At 42.9% G+C, this 24,941-nt stretch overlaps 1 protein-coding gene across 2 annotated transcripts in view; it reads right to left on the bottom strand.

Annotated features, from left to right (window-relative positions):
- Positions 1-24,941, bottom strand: part of ptprn2 (protein tyrosine phosphatase receptor type N2) — a 771,544-nt gene that overhangs the window by 383,011 nt on the left and 363,592 nt on the right. For both annotated transcript variants that reach the window (XM_052016228.1, XM_052016227.1), the window contains exon 11: positions 14,929-15,008. In XM_052016228.1, coding sequence (XP_051872188.1) covers positions 14,929-15,008 — 80 coding nt within the window. The remainder of the gene's footprint in view (positions 1-14,928; positions 15,009-24,941) is intronic.

Genomic DNA, 24,941 nt, shown 5'->3' on the forward strand with positions numbered 1-24,941 from the left:
AAACGATCTGGACTCTTGATATGGTTGTGAACAAATCTTCCACTTTTGTGAAGTATTGGGTGGATTACATTCAAGAATTTGATTAACACCTACATTATAATCACCACAGACTCTTATGCTACCATCCGATTTTGGTACTCCAACTATGGGCCTGGCACAACAACTTTGTTCTCAGACTTGAGTCTTTTCATTTCATGCTCCACCTTTCCTCTCAATCTGGGTATGGCTTGAAGTGAGCAGGTCTTGCATTCCTCTCAATTCTTACAATAGTGTTGAACCCTGGAACTGTAATGCCTGTATTAGTGAACAGCATTGGGTACCTCGTTATTATGTAGCCTTGCAATGTAAATTTTGCTTTAGTGTGAAATGTCTCATTCCAGTCTAGTTTCAATGAGCCTAAGCAACTTTTTCCTGACAAGGCTGGTTTGTCTCCTTTCACTGCAATCATTCGTAATTGACACATTGCTCCTGTGCGTAGAACTTGCACAAGTTACAACAATCTTGTCTCCTCCATAGCTGCGTAACTCTGCCTGTGATTTCTCCAACAGGTGATTACTCAGCTTTACCGCAGTACCAACTGATGCATCCAAGTCAACCTCCATGGTAACTAGAGTTCTTACTCACTCTACTTCGGCAGTGATGCCCTGCAAATTGCTGATGAATATTCCTGCACTCTTGATGAGGTGAACCTCAAAGAAATCAACCATGTGTTGTTCTTTGATGATATGGCAGTGACTGATGAGTCCACCCTCCAATATTTTCTGTACTGTTCCTTTTAGACATCCCTTCGCAAGATGGCCAATCTTCTTGTAACTATAGCATTCTGACTTCAAGAATGGATAATTCTGTGCCAAATGCTGACCAAGGCACTTATAGCAAGACTTTGACTTATGTTTGCCACTGTGTTCACCATGGCCACCTCCTGTTATCTGGGAACATTGACCACTTGCCACAACCAAAATCTTGTGAGCTGACTGCCTTCTTGCCTGCAGCTTATTTACTTTTGAAGATCCCTGTGGACTATTCTGGGCATGGACACTCACGCAAACCTTCACCAAATAGATCCATGGACAGTGTTGTTTGACAAGTCAAAGGAAAAGTCAAATTACGAACCATCAACAGTGTTCTTTCTATAAACCAGACAAAAAAAAATGTTGCACAATGCTCCCACCAAGCAATGTCCAAATTGGCAATTTATTGAAAGCTTTTAGAGTGCTGTAATTAATTCACAGTTTGGAGTCCTTGTACCAAAACATAAAACTTCAGCAATATCCAATGGCTCAGGATTGTAATGCTGTTCCAACTTTGCCAAAATATCTTTGAGTGATGTTTCCTTTGACTTTGCTGGGACATGCAAACATTTAAAGGTTTCATAAATCTCAGGACACTTCTTCAGTCTTAAACATTCCCCTTTTTCTTTTGATCACCGTCAAATTTCAATCTGGGTCAACGGAAACTTCCACATTATTCTTTGTAGTTAAAAACCAAAAGTCATTGCCGTACTTTCCTTCAGTCACCTCCGTGCATCAGATGAGTGCTGCATCTTGGAACAACAGAGCTGTCACATGTATACTTTTTACAGGCTTCTCTACCTAATCCAGTTCCAGGACTCACCCTGCTCTGTAGGCCTCAAAATAAAACCAGATTTTGTTTTTTTTACCTTTTAGGGAAAAAAAAGATGCATCAAAAAATCCCTCCAATGGTTGACAGGTTTATCCTCCAACAAAGTACTTCAGCTGGGAAATCTGTTATCCTGTACCATCTTTGCTGCAAAACTGTGATATTTTCCAGGGGACTCATATCACAATGTTCCTCAAGTTTATTCTGCTCAGAGCTGTAGTCTATTCCTCCAGCCATAAGATGGCACTATTATAACTAGTTAGGGCAGCACTTCCTCACAGCATCCGCCATAGAGTCATGAAATCATATAGCATGGGAACTGGTCCTTCGGCCCACCAAGACCATGCTGACCATTAAAAACCCATTCACACCAATCCTTAACTAATCCCAGGTTTTAATGATGAGAGATCAAGTGGCAAAGTTTGTACCTCACACTGACTTTGTTGTTAATACATGTTTTATGCACAGTTAATGTCTGAAGGCTTAGGATTTGTGATTCTCCTGCATAATGTACACAGTGCAATATCACTCCTCCCACTTCCCCCACCCCACAACCTGACTATAAATGGGTGCAAATCCCTGCACAGCATAGCTGTAACCCACAAAAGCTGTGTCAATTTTAAAATGCCGCATTGGTAGTCGTATCACCCAATTTCAATTAAGCTGATCCAAAATGGGGTCAAATGCTTCCTTCTTACCTCTGTCTTTCACTGATTTGTGGCTGGGCTCACAGCTCGTACTGCTTTCTCCTGCCAGCTAATTTTTTTGGGCTTTGCAGTCTGAGTCAGTATTTAATTGCCCATCCCTAGTTGCCCTTGAGAAGGTGGTGGTGAGCTGCCTTCTTGAACCGCTGCAGTCCTTGAGGTGTGGGTAATATTGTTAGGGAGAGAGCTCCAGAATTTTGAACCGGCAATGGTGAAGGAACGGTGATATATTTCCAAGTCAAGATGGTGTGCGGCTTGGAGGGCAACTTCCGGGGGGGGGGGGGGTTGGAGGGTGGTGGTGTTCCCCATGCTTTTGCTGCCCTTGTCCTTCTAGCTGGTAGATGTGGTGGGTTTGGAAGGTGCTGTCTAAGGAAGCTTGGTGAGTTGCTGCAGTGTATCCTGTAGATGGTACAAACTGCTGCTACTGTGTGTTGGTGGTGGAGTGAGTGAACAGTTGTGGATGGGGTGCCTATCAAGCGGGCTGCTATGCCCTGTATGGTGTCAAGCTTCTTGAATGTTGTTGAAGCTGCACACATCCGGGCAAGTGGATGACTGCAGCATGCCCATTAATTAACTATTCTACCCTCCACTCAGTGACCAGCAACATTTCTTCTTCACCTGCCTGCCCGAGTTACCATTGTCTAAACCCATCAATCGAAAAATGCCAACAATTATCAGCCACAGAGCATGTGCAGTAATGATTTTTATTTGACACACACAAGAGCATTCTACAAATCCCGATCAATGTTTTATTATTACATCTTTTCTTGGGCAGGTTTCAGCTCTCTTTTTTTCTCTTTAGTCTAAATCTGCCTTGTAAATTGGGAATTGAATGCTTCAAGCTGGAGGAAGATAATGATCAGATATCACCTTCCTTCTGGCAAGGATGTTCGGTGTGATGCTGCATTCCAGCTCGATGATACATGGAGCAAAAGTTGCACTTTCACCTCCTCCCTGTTCTACCTGCAGTGCATGACAATCTGCCTGGATCACTTCTGATGGGGGAGCCAAAAGAAACAACCATTCCCCCACCCTACACCTGCCCCTTCCAACCTCCCTCCTTGCCATCATTATTTTGCTTAGGTCAGACACTGCTATGAAATAAGAAAAATCATTATCAAACCACACCAGGCTACTGTACACCAGTGACCAGAGGCTCAGGGTTTTGTGCATTTAAAATTTCAAGAGTTATATCAGAGAAAAATAATTGTTCACCTTGGAATATTAATATAGATGCTGCTTTCTTGCTCCCAGTAAACACTAAATGTGCTCCCTGTGGCAGAAAGACAATGTATAAAAGAGGGAAGACAGTTCTAGTCTGACAGTTGTCAGAGTGCAAGAGCCTTTGGGACTGCCTTGATTTTGCCACCTGCTCTGATAGAGATACAATCTGGAAGAGCAAAAAATTATCAAGCAACAAAGGAAATAGCACCACAGCATGGGATCATCCATCAACAGATTAAAATACATTGGTGTTGCCACTGAGGGTAAACATTAGCTTAAAATTCTGTTCAAGGAATACAACTGATGGAGTGGTATGAGCAAAGGTCTGTGTCCCAAGTCTTTGTGGAACAAGAACAGGAGATTCCAGGTACATTTGATGCACATGGAATATATTGATGTACATGCTTTTATACAAAATAATGTTCATGGGATCAGAGTGAAGAGGATAAAATAAGATGACAAGATATAGGAGCAGAATTAGGCCATTTGGCCCATCGAGTCTGCTCCGCCATTCAGTCATGGCTGATCTTCTTTTAAACCCCATTCTCTGGCCTTCTCCCCATAACCTTTAACCCCTTTACCAATCAAGAATCTATCAATCTCTGCCTTAAATACACCCAATGACTTGGCCTCCACCACCCTCCGTGGCAATGAATTCCACAGATTCATCACCCTCTGGCTGAAGAAATTCCTCCTCATCTCAGTTTTAAAGGGACATCCCTTTATTCTGTGCCCTCAGATCCAAGACTCTCCTACTTATGGAAACACCCTCTCCACAGCCACTCTATCCAGGCTATTCAGTATCTTGTAGGTTTCGATGAGATGCCCCTCATGGAATTTATTGTTGATTTGCAGTTGCTCAGAGAGAATGCCCATGAATCTTCTTCTTGAATACATTTCTTATTGGATGGGACTTCCCGGGTGTTGTCTAGGGTGACTCATCCTCAGTTTCATCTCGGATTTCACAGGGATTTAGGTTAATAGAGTTTCATTTGCCTTGTAAGCTCCAGGGTTAGTCTTTCAGACCAATGGCCTTTCATCAGAACTAAGAAAAGTTGGAGCTGAAATAGGTTTTAAGATGGAAAAAAAAGGGGGAGAGGGAAATAAGAATAAAATGGAAGGACCATGAATGGGTGCATTAAATGGCAAAAAGGATAACAAAGTCAGGTGCAAGAAAAATATAAAGACATCACTAATAACAAGGAAGTGCATATCCTTCCACACCAAAGTGGTCTTGAAGGCCCATGTTTTTCTCCTTGAACAGAGGTGCAACTAGTTTCCCTCTACCAACATGGTCATTTGTCTGGCTGTATGTCTTTAACTCCACTCACCTTCTCCAGATCGAATGTGTAGCTTTGGACACTCAAGTGGGCCTAAGCTATGCCTGTCCTTCGTGGAATCTGTGGTTAAGTCTTTGTCTCAGTCCTACTTGGGCCCACTCCTTCAACTCTTTCCCAGTACATCATATACCGGTGTTGCTTCCCACACTCATACAGAACTCAAAAATTTCATTACTTTTGTTGCCAACTTCCACCCGATTCTCACCTTCCTCTGACCCCTCCCTTCCCTTTCTGGATCTCTCTCCATCAATCATAGCTGAAAGGTTAGTAAAACAAAAATCCAGTACAAGCTCACAGACTCGCACAGCTATCTTGATCATACTTCCTTCCATTCTGCCTCCTAGGGCAGGCATGGTAGTGTAGCGGTTAGTGAAACGCTTTACAGCGCCAGCGACCCGGGTTCAATTCCAGCCGCTGTCTGTAAGGATTTTGTGCGTTCTCCCCGTGTTTGCGTGGGTTTCCTTTGAGTGCTCCAGTTTCCTCCCACATTCCAAAGACGTACGGTTTAGGAAGTTGTGGGCATGCTATGTTGGCGCTGGAAGCGTGGTGACACTTGCGGGCTGCCCCCAGAACACTCTACGCAAAAAGATGCATTTCACTGTGTGTTTCGATGTACATGTGACTAATAAAGAGATCTTATCTTAGAGTCAGAGAGTACAGGGTAATACAGCAGAGAAACATGCCCTTCAGCCTACCATGCCCATACCAACCATAAGTACCTATCCATATTAATCCCATTTACTAGCACTTGGTCTGGAAGCTACTATGCCTTGGCGATTCAAATGCTCATCCAGATGCTTCTTAAAGGTCGTGAGAGTACCTGCTTCTTCCACCTTCTCTGGCAGCGTGTTCCTGTAAGGACACCATTCCATTCTCCTATATCCTCAGTCTCTGCTGTATCTACTCCGATCATGAGACTTTATACACTGAGATCTGCCTTCCTTCTTCTTGAACTGTGGCTTCTCCTCTGTCATAGTGGACAGAGCTCCTGAATGCACCTCAAGTATTTCCCACACCTCTGTTTGTGCATCCTCTCCTCCTCTACAGAACAATGATGGAGTTCCTCCGGTCTTCACTTTGCATCCCAGCAGCCTCCACATTCAATGGATTTTCTTTCACAACTTCCACCACCTTGAATGAGACTCCACCACCAGACACATTTTCCCTGCCCTCCCTTTCACCATTCCAAAGGGAGGACTCCCTTTGGGACCTTATGGTCCACCAACCACTCCCCTTTTCATTATGTAACCTGTCCTTTTACCTTTCCCTTCCTCAAAATCCAGGGACCTATACTGTTTGTCCTGGTGAAGAGCAATTTACCTGCACTTCTTCCAATCTAGGGTACTTAATTCAGTGCTCACAATGTAACCTCATCTACAATGGAAAAAAGGAAACATAGATTGGGTAGTCACTCTGCAGAGCACCTGCATTCAGTCTGTTGGAGTGACCCTTAGCTTTCAGTTGCCTCCCACTTTAAATCTCCATCCCACTCCTGCTCTGATCTATTTCTCTGTGGCTGCCTTCACTGTTATAAAGAGGTCCAATGGAAGCTTGAGAAACAGCTTCCATTTGGACATGTTGCAGCCTTCTGGAGTCAACATTGAATGAACAGCTTCAGATGAGTTGCTTTCTCTGTTGGTATCAGAACTGGTCTTTTCTGGTGTAGGTCATCCATGTACAATAATATTTCGGTTTCTTCCCCACTATTGAGCATTTTTTGCAGACCTGCATTTCATAGCTTTTATGTTTCATTTCTCAATCTCTCTCTCTCTCTCTAGCTATTCTCATTTATCTATTGACCAGATCACCTCATCCATACTGCAACACTATCAGCTATTCCCTTTATCATATTCATCCCTCCTCCACTCTCTGCAGCTCCCCTCTGAACCCTTAATGCAGGGTTTCGACCATAAACGTTGACAATTCCTCTCCCCCATAGAAGCTGATTGACCCGCTGAGTTCCTCCAGTAGATTGGTTGTTGCTCCAGGTTCCAGCATCTGCAGCCTCTTGTATCTCTTTAAAACTAACTTTTTTTTCTCTCATTCCCTGTTCTGACGAAGGGAAGGGATGGAGCAAGAGCTGGCAGGTGATAGGTGAATCTATTGAGGAGGGTTGGGGGGAAGGGGGGGAGGTTTGAATAGGCAGATGGGGGAGGGGAGAGTGGGAATAGCGCCAGAAGCTGGAAGGTGACTGGCTCGAGTGACAAAGGGCTGAGGCCTTTTGTGTGTTGACCCAGGTTCCAGCATCTGCAGCCTCTTTTCCAATAATCTGTTCCTGAGGCAATGAGCTGAAGGATCTCTGGCCAACCATTTTCATGCAACTAAATGGACTGTTGAACACTTGAGCTGTAGTACAGCTCAGTTTCCTTCCAATTCCATGGTGCTTTGCTTATTAGTTGGGTCAAAAGTGAATCCAGAGTAGGTTGCAGATCTAAAGACTTTTGAGTACTGATACTGAAACCTACTTGTTTATAATGAAGAACTTAATACCTTCTGCATCTTGATTTCTACGCACCTGAACATTCTATGTCCTGAAGGAGTCCCAAGGACATCTTACCAATTCATCTCAGACTGTTGGGACGGTATCGTTCAAAGAAGCATAAAAACTTTTGAAGTACGTGGATGCGGTTGAGAAGAAACAATCTGCTGCTATAAAATAATCAATAGATATCACCATCCCAGGGTCAAGACTTTTAAGAGATAGTACCTTCATGGTACATAAGTGTGGCAAATTAAACTTGGATTTGGGCCAAAGACAAATATACAAACTCATGCTATCAACTGCACTTGGAGATGCTGTGAGATACAACTAACTCCACCTCTATCGAGAGGGCATTGTTAGACGTGAAAGCACACAGGGCTACACGGGCATCAGATATCCAGTATGCAGGGACTTAATGTCACCACATGGCTGGTTCACAAGAAGACAGTATAAGCCTGTGTACAAGGCAATAATATCAGGCAGCATACAGGGGCATAACTATTTTGAAGCCATACTTATAAAGGCTGAAGCATTCTCCTGATAAATCTACCTAACCTGAGTGTCCCATACAAGGAAGCAAATGTCAACTGTACACATCTCATCACAGATACATCACCAAAGTCTGATTGTGCCTGTTTTTTTCACCAAATTTTGATAAATCCAAACACAGACCTTTTCAAACACAAAGATAACATTTTAACCAGAACACCAATGGACAAAACCATCGAGCTTCAGGTCAGATTATAATGCCATGGGATAGATTCTCTCCTTACTTTATGTACATGAAATTGGTTCCGTGCATCAGTTATCTTCCTGTTACTGCAGCTGCCACACTTTCACCTCAAAAGGAAATAATTGTCAGTGTGTTTCTATAAAGGCTGGTTAAGTTGAACATCTACACCATAACATCAACATCTGCACCTCGCACCAGGCCTGGTGAGCAGACAGGCATCTTTGTTGGTATAAAGTTGACTGAGAACAATGATAAATGTGTTCTGGGTTTCGTACTCTTGAGAGCACTTTCAACATGGAGCATGTTTCTCTATTCAGCTTGCAGCTTACCTGACATGGTAGCTATTGCTTCACCATGAGAGGATTAATAACTCTATATAGCAGGTTATCAGGTGCACAGGAAAGAGGAGGTGATAAAAGAAAGATGTTTAGTGGGAAGGGGGAATTGGCCTTAATCATTAAAGATGAAATCACCTCAATGATGACAGGACATAATAGAGATAAGCAGACAAGGAACATTTTACAATCAAGAAATGAGGAATAGAAAAGTTTGTTCAGGATAATCTTCCACAACAACATGCTCTAGAACAAACAAGATGGCAGGCCAAATTAGATTTAGCAATTAGTGAAAAGACAGCTTCAGTTAAAAGTCTAAAAATATTTGAATATTCATCTAATAGCAATAATAAAATTATTGAACTCAATGAAGTGCTCAAAAGGTAGAAGTGTAAAAGAGCTAATATTTAGGCACCATTTAGGACCTGTTATTTTATCATGGGCAGCCTCTGCCTGTGTGCAGTGAGACAGAGACTGCCCTGCGGTAAATTAGACCGATCTGCAAATGGGTGAAATCACAGTAGATCAACAGGAGGCATTGATATAATGCAGGAACAGTTTATACTAAGAAATGATCAGGTGCACTCCCTGCCAAGAAAAAACAGCTAGGCAACCAAAGAAATAAGGCATGGCATAAAACTAAAAGAAAAAAATAGATGAAAAGGGAAATATTAAAGCAGACCCTGGGAATTGGCATGGATACAAAGAGCAGCACAAGATGATAAAACAGATGGTAAGTGCTACAAAGAAAGTAAGAGGCATAAAAATCAACATAAAAATTGTTTGATTTATATTAGGAAAAAGAAGATGGTGTTCAGGAACAATGTGACCCCTTAAAATGGAATCAAGTGAGACTAGAACTAAAAATACGACAGACATATCGAATGATTACTCGGAGCCAGATTTTATAGTCAGGGAGAAGTTAGGAAACTGAATGTTTCAAGGAAACTAATATCTTACTAAAATCAACTGAATAGCATAACAGTAGTGAAGAAAATACTGGTGTTAAAGGCCAGCAAATTCTCAGAAGTAATAATCCAAATCCCAGGATTTTAAAGGAACTATAATTATCCTAAATTCTTGAGATTCAAAAACCAGACCTTTGCATAAGTTTATTGAGAGGGGGAAGCCAAAAGATTATGGTACAATGAGCTTAACACCTGTTGTTGGCAGATTTCTATGGTTCACAATTACAGATGGAGTGACCTTGAAAATCTTCAGTCACACACAGAGGCAGCCTGGAGCTGTGAAGACGCCTGACAAACACAATTACATTTTTTGAAGAAATGTAAGGAAGTACACAGAGCAAACTTGACTTTGATGTGGACTTTTAGAAATCCTTAATAAAGTTTGTTAACAAAAGTTGAACTTCACAGAGCTGAAGACAATTCACTGATCTGGCTAGGAAACTGGGGTACAGCAAGAGGTACAAAGCAAGCAAAATGGACAGGTATTCAACTTGGCAGTATGTGACTATGGAAACAAAAACAGAATCTTAGGTCATATCCTGAGACATTGATGCTGTTTCTCTTTCCGTAGATGCTGCCTGACCTGCTGAGTGTTTCCAATATTTACCATTTTTATTTCACATTTCCTCTGCAAATTTTTTTTGGGATTTTCAGGATGAGACTACGGTTGTCCTGTAAGCTCATTTATTGGGGCTACAACTCTCAACAAGACTTATAAATGATTTAGTTGATGAGATAGAAAACTATTTATCCCACTTTCTCAATGGCACCATGATATTGTAAGCAGTGTAAAAGAAAGAGATAGCAATAGATTGTGAATTGGCAAAACTAACATAAATGGTTATGCTGGAGCACTTGTGGTTGTTCTCCTTACAGCATGGAAAGTGGAGAGGAGATTCGAAATAGATACAGGAGATCATGAGTGATTTAGGTTGGAGGAATAAAGGCAAACTGTTCTCATTAGTGGATGCTTTGAGGAACCAGGGCATGGATTTACAATTCTGGACAAAACATAGCAGTGGGACAGGAGAACAACCCTTTTCTAGAACATAGAACATAACAGCACTGTACAGGCCCCTCAGCTCACAATGTTGTGCCAACATTTTATCCTGCTCTAAGATCTATCTAACCCTTCCCCCCCACATAGCCCTCCATTTCTCTATCATTCATGTGTCTATCTAAGTGTCTCTTAAATGTCCCTAATGTATCTGCCCCCACCACCTCTGCCGGCAGTCCGTTCCGCATACCCACCACTCCCTGTGTAAAAAACTTACCCCGACATCCCACTTATATCTTCCTCCAATCACCTTAAAATTATGCCCCCTCGTGTTAGCCATTGTCGTCCTGGGGAAGAGTCTCTGACTGTCCACTCGATCTATGCCTCTTATCATCTTGTACACCTCTATCAAGTCACCTCTCATCTTCCTTCTCTCCAACGAGAAAAGCCTTAGCTCACTCAATCTATTCTCAAAAGACATGCTCTCCAATCCAGGCAGCATCCTGGTAAATCTCCTCTGCACCCTCTCTAAAGCTTCCACATCCTTCCTATAATGAGGCAGCCAGAGCTGAACACAATACTCCAAGTGTGGTCTCAGCAGAGTTCTATAGAGCTGCAACATTACCTCGCAGCTCTTGAACTTAATACTCCGACTAATGAAGGCCAACATACCATATGCCTTCTTAACAACCCTATCGACCTGCACGGCAACCTTGAGGGATCTATGGATGTGGACCCCAAGATCCCTCTGTTCCTCCACACCGCTAAGAGTCCTGCCATTAACCTTGTATTCTGCCTTCAAATTCGATCTTCCGAAGTGTATCACTTCACACTTTTCCGGGTTGAACTCCATCTGCCACTTCTCAGCCCAGCTCTGCATTCTATCAATATCCTGTTGTAATCTACAGCAACCTTTTACACTATCCACAACACCACCAACCTTAGTATCATCAGCAAACCTACTAACCCACCCTTCCACATCCTCATCCAAGTCATTTATAAAAATCACAAAGAGCAGGGGTCCCAGAACCGATCCCTGCGGAACACCACTGGTCACTGACCTCCAGGCAGAATACACTCCATCTACCACCACCCTCTGTCTTCTTTGAGCGAGCCAATTCTGAATCCACACAGCCAAGTTTCCCTGGATCCCATATCTCCTGACTTTCTGAATGAGCCTTCCATGAGGAACCTCATCAAATGCCTTACTAAAATCCATGTACACCACATCCACTGCTCTACCTTCATCAATATGTTTTGTCACATCCTCAAAGCATTCAATCAGGCTCATGAGGCACAACCTGCTCCTCAAGAAGCCATACTGACTGTCACTAATCAGCTATGGTTCTCTAAATGCCCATAAATCCTGTCTCTAAGAACCTTCACCAGTAATTTGCCCACCACTGAAATAAGGCTCAATGGTCTGTAATTCCCAGGGTTATCCCTACTTCCTTTCTTAAACAAAGGAACAACATTTGCCACCCTCCAATCATCTGGCACTACTCCTGTGGCCAGTGAGGACGCAAAGATCATCGCCAAAGGTGCAGCAATCTCTTCCCTCGCTTCCCATAAAAACCATGGATATATCCTGTCTGGCCCTGGTGACTTATCTAACCTAATGTTTTTCAAAACTTCCAACGCATCCTCTTTCCTCACATCGACATTCCCTAGTGTATCTGCCTGTCGTACGCCATCCTCACAAACATCAAGGTCTCTCTCTCTGGTGAATACTGAAACAAAGTATTCATTAAGGACCTCCTTACCTCTTCCGACTCCAGGCACATGTTTCCTCTTTTAACCCTGATCGGTCCTCCCCTCACTCTAGTCATCCTCCTATTCTTCACATACGTGTAGAATGCCTTGGGGTTTTCCTTGATCCTACTTGCCAAGGACTTCTCATGGCCCCTTGTAGCTCTCCTAAGTCCATTCTTAAGCTCCCTCCCGGCTACCTTCTAACTCTCCAGAGCCCTGTCTGATCCATGCTTTCTAAACCTCAGGTAAGCTTCTTTCTTCCTCTTGACAAGATATTCAACCATGGTTCCTTCACTCTACCATCCTTACCCTGCCTCAATGGGACAAACCTATCCAGAACCCCATGCAAGTACTCCCTAAACAACCTCCACATTTCCACTGTGCACTTCCTCAAGAACATCTGTTCCCAATTTACACTCCCATGTTCCTGCCTAATAGCATCATAATTCCCCCTCCTCCAGTTAAATACTTTCCCATATTGTCTGCTCCTATTCTTCCATAAGGCTATGGTAAAGGTCAAGGAGTTATGGTCACTATCTCCAAAATGCTCTGCCATCAAGAGATCTGAAACCTGATCAAGCTCACTGCCTAGCACCAGGTCCAGAATGGCCTCTCCTCTAGTCGGCCTGTCCACATACTCTGTCAGGAATCCTTCCTGGACACACCTAACAAATTCTGCCCCATCTATTCCCTTTACAGTACGGAGGTGCCAATAAATATTAGGGAAGTTGAAATCACTCATGAGAACAACCCTGTTATTTTTGCACCTCTCCAAAATCTGCCTCCTGATCTGCTCCTCAGCATATCTGCTGCTATTGGGGCTCTGTAGAATACTCCCAGTAGAGTGATCACTCCCTTCCTGTTTCTGACTTCCACCCACACTGACTCAGAAGACGATCCCTCCAGGACGTCCTCCCTTTCTACAGCTGTGACACTGTCCCTGATCAGCAAAGCCACTCCCCCACCTCTTTTACCTCCATCCCTGTCCCTTTTGAAACATCTAAACCCCGGAATATCCAACAGACATTCCTGCCCTTGTGACAGCCAAGTCTCTGTAATGGCCACCACGTCATAGTTCCATGTACTTACCCATGCTCTAAGTTCATTACCTTTGTTCCTGATACTTCTTGCATTAAAGTAGACACACTTCAGCCCATCCAACTGACTGCAATTTTGCCCTTTCCAATCCTTCCTTTCAGTCTTTCTACACTCTGCATCTACTTGTACACTAAATGCACCAACCTCTGACCTATCACACTGGTTCCCATCCCCCTGCCAAACTAGTGGTAGGTACACCACCTATTATTATTGGTTATTTATTATTGGTTTATTGTTGTCACGTTTACTGAGGTACAGTGAAAAGTTTTGTTTTGCATGCCATCCATTTCATCACTTCAGTGCATTGAGGTAGTACAAGGGAAAACAATAACAGAATGCAGAATAAAGTGTTAGACTTACTGATAAAGTGCAGTCCAGGCAGAAAATAAAGTGCAAGGCCATAATGAGGTAGATTGTGAGGTCAAGAGTCCACTTTATCGTACTGGGGGATCGTTCAATAGTCTTATAACAGCAGGATAGAAGCTGTCCTGATGGAGACAGAATCAAGCGAGGCTCTCAGGAAGGAACTGAAGGTTAGTGATCTTGCAGGGCTACAGGGAGAGTAGTGGAATGGGTGCTGGTACAGACTGGATGAGACAATTGACCTCATTCTGTGCTATAACAATTCAGTGATTCTATGATTCAAAATAATTGAGTGGGAAGTCATCCGATTTAGACCAAAAATGGTTGAAATCACCTACTTTTTGAAGTGATAAAAAGCTCCAAGCAGGTGTGAATGCCAGAAAATAAAGGCCAAAATTAAAGACAAAATTTCACAGACAAAATATGCTGAACAGTTCGGTGAGGGAGCAGGAAAATTGCATTTGCTCCAATGAAAGACACAACAGGAAAAGATATGGACTTTTTTTTCAACCAAATCTTTTCTGATGCCATGAGAAACAATGAAGGAAAGCACTGGCCAGACTCTGAGAGTATCATGGCAGCCATTACTGTCTCCAACCTAAATTTCTTCAGAAGGATGGATAATGTCACTGCTTCTTCATTTTTTAAAATGCTTTCCATTGGCCCAATGCTGCCACCCCACACCCAATAAAGCTATGTCATCTTTCTACTAAAAACTGCTAAGAGAAAAAATCTTCCGACTTTCAGAGGGTCCATTTGTAACACACATTTTCTGTTTACGGTTCAGCATTCATGCATAATGTCACAGCAAGTCCAACACCTACATCCCGCGCAACTGGTCTCTCAGTTCGTTCACAGGGACCTTCTCCAGGAAAATATTGCTTTGTGACCATTAGATTTCAGTTTGAGATAGGTGCTGCTCAGTCAGATGGTGCAATCAGCATTTACCAATGGGATGAACTGTCTCCTTCAGTGACCTTATTGTCTGCTTATTATCATCTTCAAGTCCTAATTTTAATTTTGCTCCAAGCACAATGCACGGAGAGATTTCACTATTCTATGCCATGTCTACATCTCTTAATTTACATCCATCTCTTCCACAAACAATGAAGTCACCGGCTGTCTTAATTGACTCAGTGCTGTTACACTTCAATTTCCCATCTGCGGCACCAGCCTCTTGACTGTCTCTTCCATTAAATGTCAATTTACTTGTGCGTGTTTGACTCTTGGTGGTGGGGGTGGGTTGGTGGTAGTGATAACAGCAAGGTTCTTTTCATAGATTTTACATACAGAGTAAAAGCAATATTCCTACCTGCAATGTCCACTACATCAGCAGTTGACAGGTTTTGACCATTGACATCAACTTGGAAGGTCACGGCTGGTCCAACCATACTGGAAGATAATTGAAATTGATGACAGGCTTTAGAATGAATTCTATACATGTGTGACAGGCAGATTCATTTCTCAGTATATTTTATAAGGTAACAAAATAAAGATTTTAAGTAACTCAGGGCTGATTTGGAGTAACATATTACCATTTTAGTCATTATTTCAATCGTAAATATTTCATTATAAGTTGTTCACCCATATATGTATTACCTGGTCATGATTACATCAGTGTTTGTGTCGGCATTCTGTGCAGAGATTAGCTGCTACATTTCCTACTTTACTGCAGCAGCAAAAAAAAAGTTTGAGGGCTGTAAAGTGCTTTGGGACTTCTCGTGGTCATGAAAGTTGCTACGTAAATGCAAGTCTATAAAAGCTTAATATCTAGGAGCAACTGATGGATCCCTGACTTCAAACTTCACCACAACAAGTCATGCTGTGTCCCACATCATGTGGTTGGCTTGGAGTGAGAGAAATGCATGCTTTGTCATAGAGTTATGAAGTCATAGTGTTAATCATCACGGAAGCAGGCCCTTTGGCCCAATGTACATGCTGACCCACATCTCTTCCTGAGCTGGTTCCATCTGCCTGCATTTGGCCCATATCCGTCTAAACCTCTTCCATCCTTGAACCTGTCCAAACGTCCTTTTAATATTGTAATTGTACCTGCCTCTACCACTTCCTCTGGTAGCTCGGTCCATATACCCACCAACCTTTGTGTGAAAAACTTGCCCTTTACATCTCCTTTAAATCTTTCCCCTCTCATCTTAAACCTCTGCCCTCTAGTTTTAAGCTCCCCTACCCTGGGAAAAAGATTGTGACAATCCAAAAAATGGCACCAGAGCATGGCAACTCATTGCAAGCTGCTCTCTACAGATCTACTCATTACCCTCACTATAATCATTATACACTTTTAAATTTAAACTCTATGTCACTAACTATTACCTGCACTACATCAATGCACTCTGTACTAACTCAATGTAACTGCACTGTGTAATGAATTGACCTGTACGATCGGTATGCAAGACAAGTTTTTCACTGTACCTCGGTACAAGTGACAATAATAAACCAATACCAATACCAATACCACTCACAATTTTATAAAACTTTATAATGTCTCTCCTCAGCCTCCTTCACTCTAGGTAGAATAATGCCAATCTACCTGGGCTCTTCTCATAACTTAAAACTCCCAGTCCCAGCAACATCCTTGTGAATCTTTTCTGCACCCTCTCTAGCTTAATCACATCCTTCCTATAGCATGGAGACCAGAACTGCACACAACATTCCAGGTGTGGTCTCACCAATGTATTGTACAGCTGCAGCATGACTTGCAATCTCTTGAACTCACCACTCTATCCGATGAACTCAAGCATGACATATGCTTTCTTCAACACTTTGTCTACCTGTGTCACCATTTTCAGGGAAGTATGTACATGTACCCCTCTGTCTCTCTGTTCTACAACACCCTCCAGGGACATGTCATTTACTGTGTAAGTCCTGCTCTGGTTTAACTTCCCAATATGCATCACTTTGCACTTTTCTGAGTTAAATTCCAGCTGTCACTCCTTTGCTCACTTTCCCAGTTGATCTAGATCCTGTGATAACCTTAAGCCAAATTTCTTCACAGTCCACCACACCGACAATTTCGGTATCATCCACAAGCTTACTAACCATGCTACTTATATTCTCAACCAAGTTATTAATACATAAGAAAAACAACAGGGGACACAGCACTGATCCTTTGTCAGTAACTCAGATGAGGAACTTACTGAACTCAATGCAGCAGATGATTGGAAGTGGTGTTTTTTGGCATTGACTGCCACAGATCCAGGATGTGTTTGCAGCCAAAGTCCTCAGGCCATTAAAGGATGTCCAATAAATAAAATTCAGGTGTTCACATCCCAAGAACAAATGAAAAGGAAAGGCTGATTAAAGTCATCAAGATCTGCCAATTTCGCCAGAATGTACAAAGTTTGCAAATTTCTACAACAGCTCCTCCACTTTCACATGGCAGACCAGCTGCAAAGTCTGGGCACAGCTCCACAAGAGACTATTTTACTTCTTTAAGCACTGAGAACAGAGCTGTGCAAACTGCCAGCCCTGCGCAGCAAGAGCAAAAGAAAGATTGAAGACAAACAGAAGCTGGGTTTCACAAGCTGGGGAGCGACAGCTCAGTTCAGCCAAGGACATCCAAGGCTCCAATGAATTAAAGCACTAACTTATAGTGCAACATTTTCTAAAGTCCCATTTTAACTCTGCACATATTTCTTCTGTGGCTCACAGGCCTGTTTAGTTGCTGACCAGATAAGTGTGTCTGCACCTCAGCTGCCACAACTGACCAACAGATCAGCCACAATAATTATTCAGCTGACATCATGTGATCTAAGAGAACAAGCACGTTAAGAGCACATATCTTAGCATTATAAATTTTAACTTCAAGCAAAGAGAAAATGCCAGCAGGGAGGCTGAAACAGATTCAATAATAACTTTTATACGAAGGAAATTAAATAAATGCTTGAAGGCGGAGAACTTGCAGAGCTATGGGGAAATTGTAGCATAGTGGGACTGACTGGGTACCTCATTCAGAGACCAAATGCCCCACATCCACACTCTAACATATCACTATTGGATGAAGACTGCTTGGCACTGCAGCCTGGATGACATCCTGGAGCAACAAGCCAATGGTATGAACATTGAATTTTCCAATTTCAGGTATCCCTTACCTCCTGTGTTCCCCCTCCCCCCCTCTTTCCCTTCGATCCACCTCCAGTCCTCCTATTTTTGTTCCTTTCTCATAACAGCCCTCCAGCCCCCACGTCACCTATTTTCCAACCAGTCCCTCTCCTAGTTCCGTCCACCTACTTCCCACAAATTTTACCTACAGTATTCTCCCATTCACCATTGACCCCTGTAGCCTCTGTGTTCCTGCTTATCACCCTGCTAGCTGTCTCCATCTTCACCTTCCTGACCTGGTTCCATCTGCCTTTTTTTTGGCTGCCTCCACCTATCACCCGCCTGCTTCTGTCTCCCAACTCCACCCCTCCCCTCCCCTACCTGGCTCCATCTGCCCATCATTCTTCACCCATCCTTGGTCCACCAATCACCAACTGGCCCTTCTCTTCTTTACACTGGCTATCTCCCCTCTCCACTCTCAGTCCTGATGCAGGGTTTCAATTCAAAACGTCGACAATTCCTTTCCTCCCACAGATGCTGCTCGTCCTGCTGAGTTCCTCCGGCAGATTGTTTGTTGCTCCAGGTTCCAGCATCTGCAGTCTCTTGTGTCTCAATTATGACTGACTACATTTTGCTGGCAAACAGCCTATTTCTTCACACGGGCTCTGCTGTAACACATTTTCTTAAAGTGAAGAAGAAGCAAAGCTCTGCTCCTAAGTTGTCACTTCCTTGAGTATGGCATAAGGAGTGCCTGAATCACAGCAAGGTTACACTCTGGAAGGAGGCCTTCCAGTGGCACAGCTAGAAGAGCTGCTGCCTCACAGCTCCAGCAACCCTGGTTCAATCCTGACCTTGGGTACTGTTGGTGCCAAGTTTGCACGTTCTCTCTGTAACCAGGTGGGTTTCCTGTGAGTACTTCATTTGCCTCTCTCATCCCAACACCATGTGATTTGGTAGGTTACTTGGCCACTGTAAATTACTCTTAGTGTTCAGGTGTGCAGAAGAATCTGGGGGGAGTTGATGAGAACGTGGGAAAATAAAAAAATGGGATTAATGAAGGGTTAGTGTAAATGGGTGGATGATGGTGAACTCAGTGGTCAAAAAGGTCTGATTCCAGACTGTGACTTCATGAGCTCCATGTAGATTACCAACTCGGACTGTTACCCAATCTCCATTTCCTTGGGAAGAGGTGACTCTTCCCATCTGTATCCCCATCCTCAACAATGGTGGAGACCAGTTCATAAGACTGTAAGATATAGGAGCAGAATTAGACCATTTGGCCCATCGACTCAGCTCCGCCATTCAATCGTGGCTGATTTTTTTTAACTCCACTCTCCTGCCTTCTCCCTGTAACCCTTAACCCCCATGAGTGCATCCTGACAACATCCCAGGTGTAAGCTGTGCTCCAGAGCTAGCCACACCTCTAGCCATGCTTCATTACAGCCACTATGCAAAATATGAAAAAAATCCCAGGTATGAGCTGCCCTCGAATAAGACAACAACTGCAATCCAGTATTGGCTTATCAGTTTACTCTGAAACATCAGTAAAATGTGGCAGGTATCATCAGTAGTGCTCACCAGTAACTGCTCACTGATGCTTAGTTCAGGTTTTCCTGGGATAATTCAGCTCCAAACTTTAGCACAGCTTTGGTCCAAATACAGACCAAAGAGCTGAATGGAAGTGAGAGGACTGTCTCAGACATGATGGCAGCATTCAGCCATCATGGATTTACCTAGAGCCAATGAGCAATAAAGAGTAAAGGTGGTTGTAGTTGTTGGAGAACAATCTCCTCAACCCTTGGGCATTACTATAGGAGTTTCTCAGGATGATGTGCTAGACCCGACCATCTTCCATGCAGTACTTCATCAATGACCTTCCTTCCATCATAAAGTCAGAAGCGGGGACACAATGTTTAATTCCATTCTCTACTCCTCAGATAATGAAGCAGCCCATGTCTGCAAGCAGCAAAACCTTGACATTGTTCAAGGCTGATCCAAAAGGTTAGAACCTGCAGGATCCAGGCAGGCTAGCATATAGATCCGCAATTGGCTTGGTAATAAGAGGCAGAGGGTGGGGGTGGAGGGTTGCTTTTCTGACTGGAAGTCTGAAACCATTGGTATATCACAAGCATAAGAGTTGGGATCTTTGATGTTTGTGAAATACATTCATGACTTGGGTGCGAATATAAGAGGGATAATCAGTAAGTGTGCAGCTGATACAAAAATTGGTGTCACAGACAGCAAGGTGTGTTGTTTCAGGTTCCAGTATGATATACAGTATTGAGCAGAGTAATGGCAAATGGAATTTAATCCTGACAAGTGTGGTGTGGTTCATTTTCGGAGGGCAAATAAGTATAGCACGTACACAGTAAATGACAGGGCCCTATGGAGAGTTGATGAACAGAACAACAGGGTAAAAGTCCATGGATAAGGTGGTGAAGAGGACATATGGGATGCTTGCCTTCATTGGTCGTGGCATAGAATATAAAAGCTGGAATGTCATGTTACAACTTTATAAAACACCGGTTCAGCTAAACCTGAAGTAGTGTGCAGTTCTGGTTGCTACACTATAGGAAAGTTGTGATTGCACTGGAGAGGGTGCAGAGAAGATTCACTTGGATATTGCCTGGATTGGACCATTTCAGTTATAAGGAGAGATTGGATCGGCTGAGTTTGTTTCCCCTGGAGTGGAAGAGGCCGAGCAATGACCTGAAAGAGGTATACAAAATTATGAAGGGGATAAATAGGGCAGATAGAAAAAGCATCTTTTTCCCGTGGTGGGGAGGTCTAGGAGGGAATAGGTGGTTTAGAAGGAATCTGAGGGAGAATTATTTTTTATACAGAGGTTGTTTGGAGTCTGAAGAAGTGTGGAGGCAGAACCTCTCATGACATTTAAGAAGCACCTAGACAAGTACAAGGTACAGATGGCTGTAGACCTAATTCGGGTAAATGGAAGTAACGTAGATAGGTACAACGGGCGGCAAGGACTTGGTGGGACAAAGGGACTGTTTCCGTGTTGTATGACTCTATGAAGAAATTTAAAGTAAGTTGCTGATTAATCTGCTTGTAACAGGCTTTAGGGCAATGCATTTCATATCAGAGCAATTTACTAATTAATAAAATTCTCCTAATTTCCCACCTGCCTTTTTGGCAAATCGTCTTCAATTTGTATCCCACAGTTACTGACCTGCCTTCCAGCAGAAACATTTTCTTCTCAGCCGGTCTATTGAAATGCCTAACAATTTAGGAGCCTCCATTAAAACTCCCCTTAGCCTTCATTGCCAGAGGGACAACCCTTCCATCATGTAGGGTCATGTGAACATTTGCATCTGTCACTTGCATTAAATAAGGAACAACATAGGGACAGACACTGCCTCAAATCAACTGGTAGACAAAAAAAAGATAGACAAAAAACAGAGAGGTTGAAACTCTTAAAAAATTATAAGAGGCTGGGGATAAGCAGCAGGTCTGAGTACTAATGCGTCTCAGTCTGAATCAAATGTGTATATCTTCTCTTCAGACATTGATAATCTTGCTGAGTATCTGCAGGGTTTCCTGAAAAAAAGGTTTAAATGTCAATAGTGCTGCTCATCTTTGTGTGAGTACATCCTCTTGGATGTGTCACAGCTCAGACCACAGGGATCAAGGAAATTCAAGTAGCAATTATTGAAGGTGTTTTTTCCTGAAATAACTGTAAACCATTTTTGCAGGCAACAGGTGATGTATTAATATCGTTCAAGGTATCATTTTATAAATAGCTCCTGAAATTTGCTGGGATAACTAGCAGTTCCAATTAAAACATTTTCTCAATTATAGAACTTGCCTTTGCAGAAAATACACATTTTTCCTTCTACTATTGGCAGAATTAAAAGTTTGGGATGTACATCAAGAATTTAAATTTGCATCGCATCATTATAATGAGATGACAACTTCAAGTGCTCGATGTATCTTCATGAATATATTTGTCATCTTGCACATTGCGTGCAGAGCTATATTGAACAGAGGACAATTTGTAATGGATCATTTTTGAAAGAATGCTCATTTAACTCTTCATATCTTTTTATATCAATTCATCACCCAAGCCAAGAGCACGAAAACTAAGTGTGAGGAGGCTTTTAGACTGTCTTTCCTTACAGTAAACCTTTCTACTAGTATTCATTTATGTTCCTTTTTATTACAAAAACAATGATGGTTTCTTGAACTTCATTATTACCATAATTACAATAATCCACCCAAAACTAACACACCATAACACCTTAGAAATGAGTTGAGAGTGAATACATTCGACATCAAGACAACATTTGATGTCAGCGCGGCATTAAGGAAATTTGGCAAAAATTAAAGAAAACTGTTGATGGCATGCTGAGTGCTTGTAGCATTTTCTATTTTTATTTCTGGTAGAAATGAAGTGAATGAGTGTCAACGGAAAAACACTACACTGGTTGGAATCGTAACAAGCATAAAGGAAGATGGTTGCTGATGATTACACGATGCTTAATTCTATTTGCAACACCTCAGCAGATGAAGAAGTATAATGCAAGATCTAGACAACATTCAGCCATGGTCTGGTAAGTGGCAGGTAACATTTATACCACAAAAGTGCCAAGCCATTATCAACTCCAACTGATGCACCATGGTGAAAGTGAGAACCATCTACAAAATGCAATGTAGTTACTCACAATCCTGATTTGGGTAATTTTTTGGTGTTCCTAAATCCTATAACTATATTGTAGCAATATCTTCATCAGAAGGACTACAGAAGTTCAAGATCACCACTGGCTTCTCAAGGGCAATTAGGGACAATGAATGCTGGCATTACAGGCAGCTCCCAGATCCCAAAAATGAATATAAAAAGTCTTAATGGTCTGTGAATTTGTAGCGGTCTGCTCAATAAGTAAATTGGTTTATTACAGTCACACATACCAAAGTACAGTGAAAAGTTTTGTTTTGCATGCCATCTGTACTGATCTGTACTGATCAGTGCGCTGAGGTAGTACAAGGGAAAAACAATAACAGAATGTAGAATAAAGTGTTACGGTTACAGAGAAAGTGCAGTGCAGGTAGACAATAAGGTGCAAGGTCATAACGAAGTAGACTGTGAGGTCAAGAGTCCATCTTATTGTACTAGGGGATTGTTCAATAGTCTTATAGCAGTGGGGCAGAAGCTGTCCTTGAACCTGATGGTATGTGCTTTCAGGCTTTTGTATCTTCTGCCCGATGGGAGGGGGGGGGGGAAAGAGAGAATGTCTGGGGTGGGTGGGGTCTTTGATTAAGTTGGCTGCTTTACCAAGGCAGCGAGCAGTGTAGACAGTCCATGGAGGGGAGGTCGGTTTCCGTGACATGCTGAGCTGTGTCCACAACTCTCTGCAGTTTCTTGCAGTCTCAGGCAGAGCAGTTGCCATACCAAGCCATGATGCATCTGGATAGGATGCTTTCTATGGTGCATCTATAAAAATTGTTGACAGTTAAGGGGACATGCCAAATTTCTTTAGCCTCCTGAGGAAGTAGAGGTGCTAGTGAGCTTTCTTGGCCATGGCGTCTACATGGTTGAACCAGGACAGGCTGTTGGTGATGTTCGCTCCTTGGAACTTGAAGCTCTCAACAATCTCGACCTCAGTGCTGTTGATGTAAAGAGGATCATGTGCACAACCCCCTTCCTATAGTCAATGACAAGCTCTTTTGTTTTGCTGACATTGAGGGAAAGGTTGTTGTCATGACACCATGCAGCTCTATCTCCTTCCTGTAATCCGACTCATTGTTATTTGAGATTTGGCCCATTATGGTGGTGTCATCTGCAAACCTGTAGATGGAGTTAGAGCCGAATCTAGCCATGCAGTCATGAGTATATAGGAAGTAGAGGGCTGAGGACACAGCCTTGTGCGGCACCAGTGTTGGGAATAATCGTGCTAGAGGTGTTGCTGCCTATCCTCACTGATTGCAGTCTGGTGGTCAGGAAGTCAAGGATCCAGTTGCAAAGGGAGGTATTGAGTCCCAGGTTGAGGAGTTTGAAGATGAGTTTGCTCAGAATTATAGTACTGAAGGCAGAGCTGTAGTCAATAAACAGTACCTAGTCTAACATAGGTATCTTTACTGTCCAGATGCTCCAGAGATGACCGTAGGGCCGGGGAGATGGTGCCCACCGTGGACCTGTTTTGATGGTAGGCAAATTGCAGTGGGTTGAGATTGTCTGGGAGGCTGCAGTTAATGCGTGCCATGACCAGCCTCTCGAAGCACTTCATGATGGTGGATGTCAGAGCCACCAGGCGGTGGTCATTAAGACACGTTACCTTAGTTTTCTTAGGTACTGGGATGATAGTGGTCTTCTTAAAGCAGGTGGGAACCTCAGATAGAAGTAGAGAGAGGTTAAAAATGTCTGCAAATACCCCCACCAGCTGATCTGAGCAGGATCTAAGGTCACGGCCAAGGACACCATTCAGCCAGATGCTTCCCACGGGTTCACTCTCTGGAAGACTGATCTAATGTTCACAACGGTGACCGTGGGTTCAGGTGCATTGGAGACTGTCAGAGTGGGTGGTGACATTCCATTCCCCTTCTGTTCAAAACATGCATAGAATGCATTACGCTCAGCGAAAGAGATGCACTGTTGTTGGCCATGCTGCCCGATTTCATTTTGTAGCTCATTATAGCATGTAAGCCCTGCCACAACTGACAGCTGGTCTGGGACTTGATTTTGGACTAATATTGTCTCTTGAACATAGAACATAGAACATTACAGCACAGTACAGGCCCATCAGCCCATGATGTTGTGCCAATATTTGGCGTCCCTGACATCTTGGCATCCCTAATAACTTTATGAAGGTATGCATAAAATGAAGACTTCATATTGAAAAGGGAGTCTCAAATTTAATCCATACAAGTATGCGGTAATGCATCTTGGGAGGTAAAATTCTGGTGGGGTATATTGTGTAAATAGCAGGGACCTTAGGAATGTTGACGTACAGAATGACTCAAGTCCCAAGTGGCACACAACTGGATAGTGTAGTGAAAAAGCATTTGGTATGCTTGTCTTCATGGGCTGTGGCATTGAGTGTAAGAGTTGGGAGGTCATGTTGCACTTGTACAAAACATTAGTTAGACTGCACTTGGAGTATTTTGTACAGTTCTGGTCCTTCTCTGTGCATTGTCACCTTGTCATGGTGGAGGTCCCTGACAAAGAACAATCCAACCAAGACCTCAACGGTGGAACAGGCGGACGAAGTTATTTCAAACTCAACGGCTGTGAAGGCGAATGAAGGCTGCAACAAA

The sequence above is a fragment of the Pristis pectinata genome, chromosome 5 (assembly GCF_009764475.1).
Source record: "Pristis pectinata isolate sPriPec2 chromosome 5, sPriPec2.1.pri, whole genome shotgun sequence".
NCBI lineage: Eukaryota > Metazoa > Chordata > Chondrichthyes > Rhinopristiformes > Pristidae > Pristis > Pristis pectinata.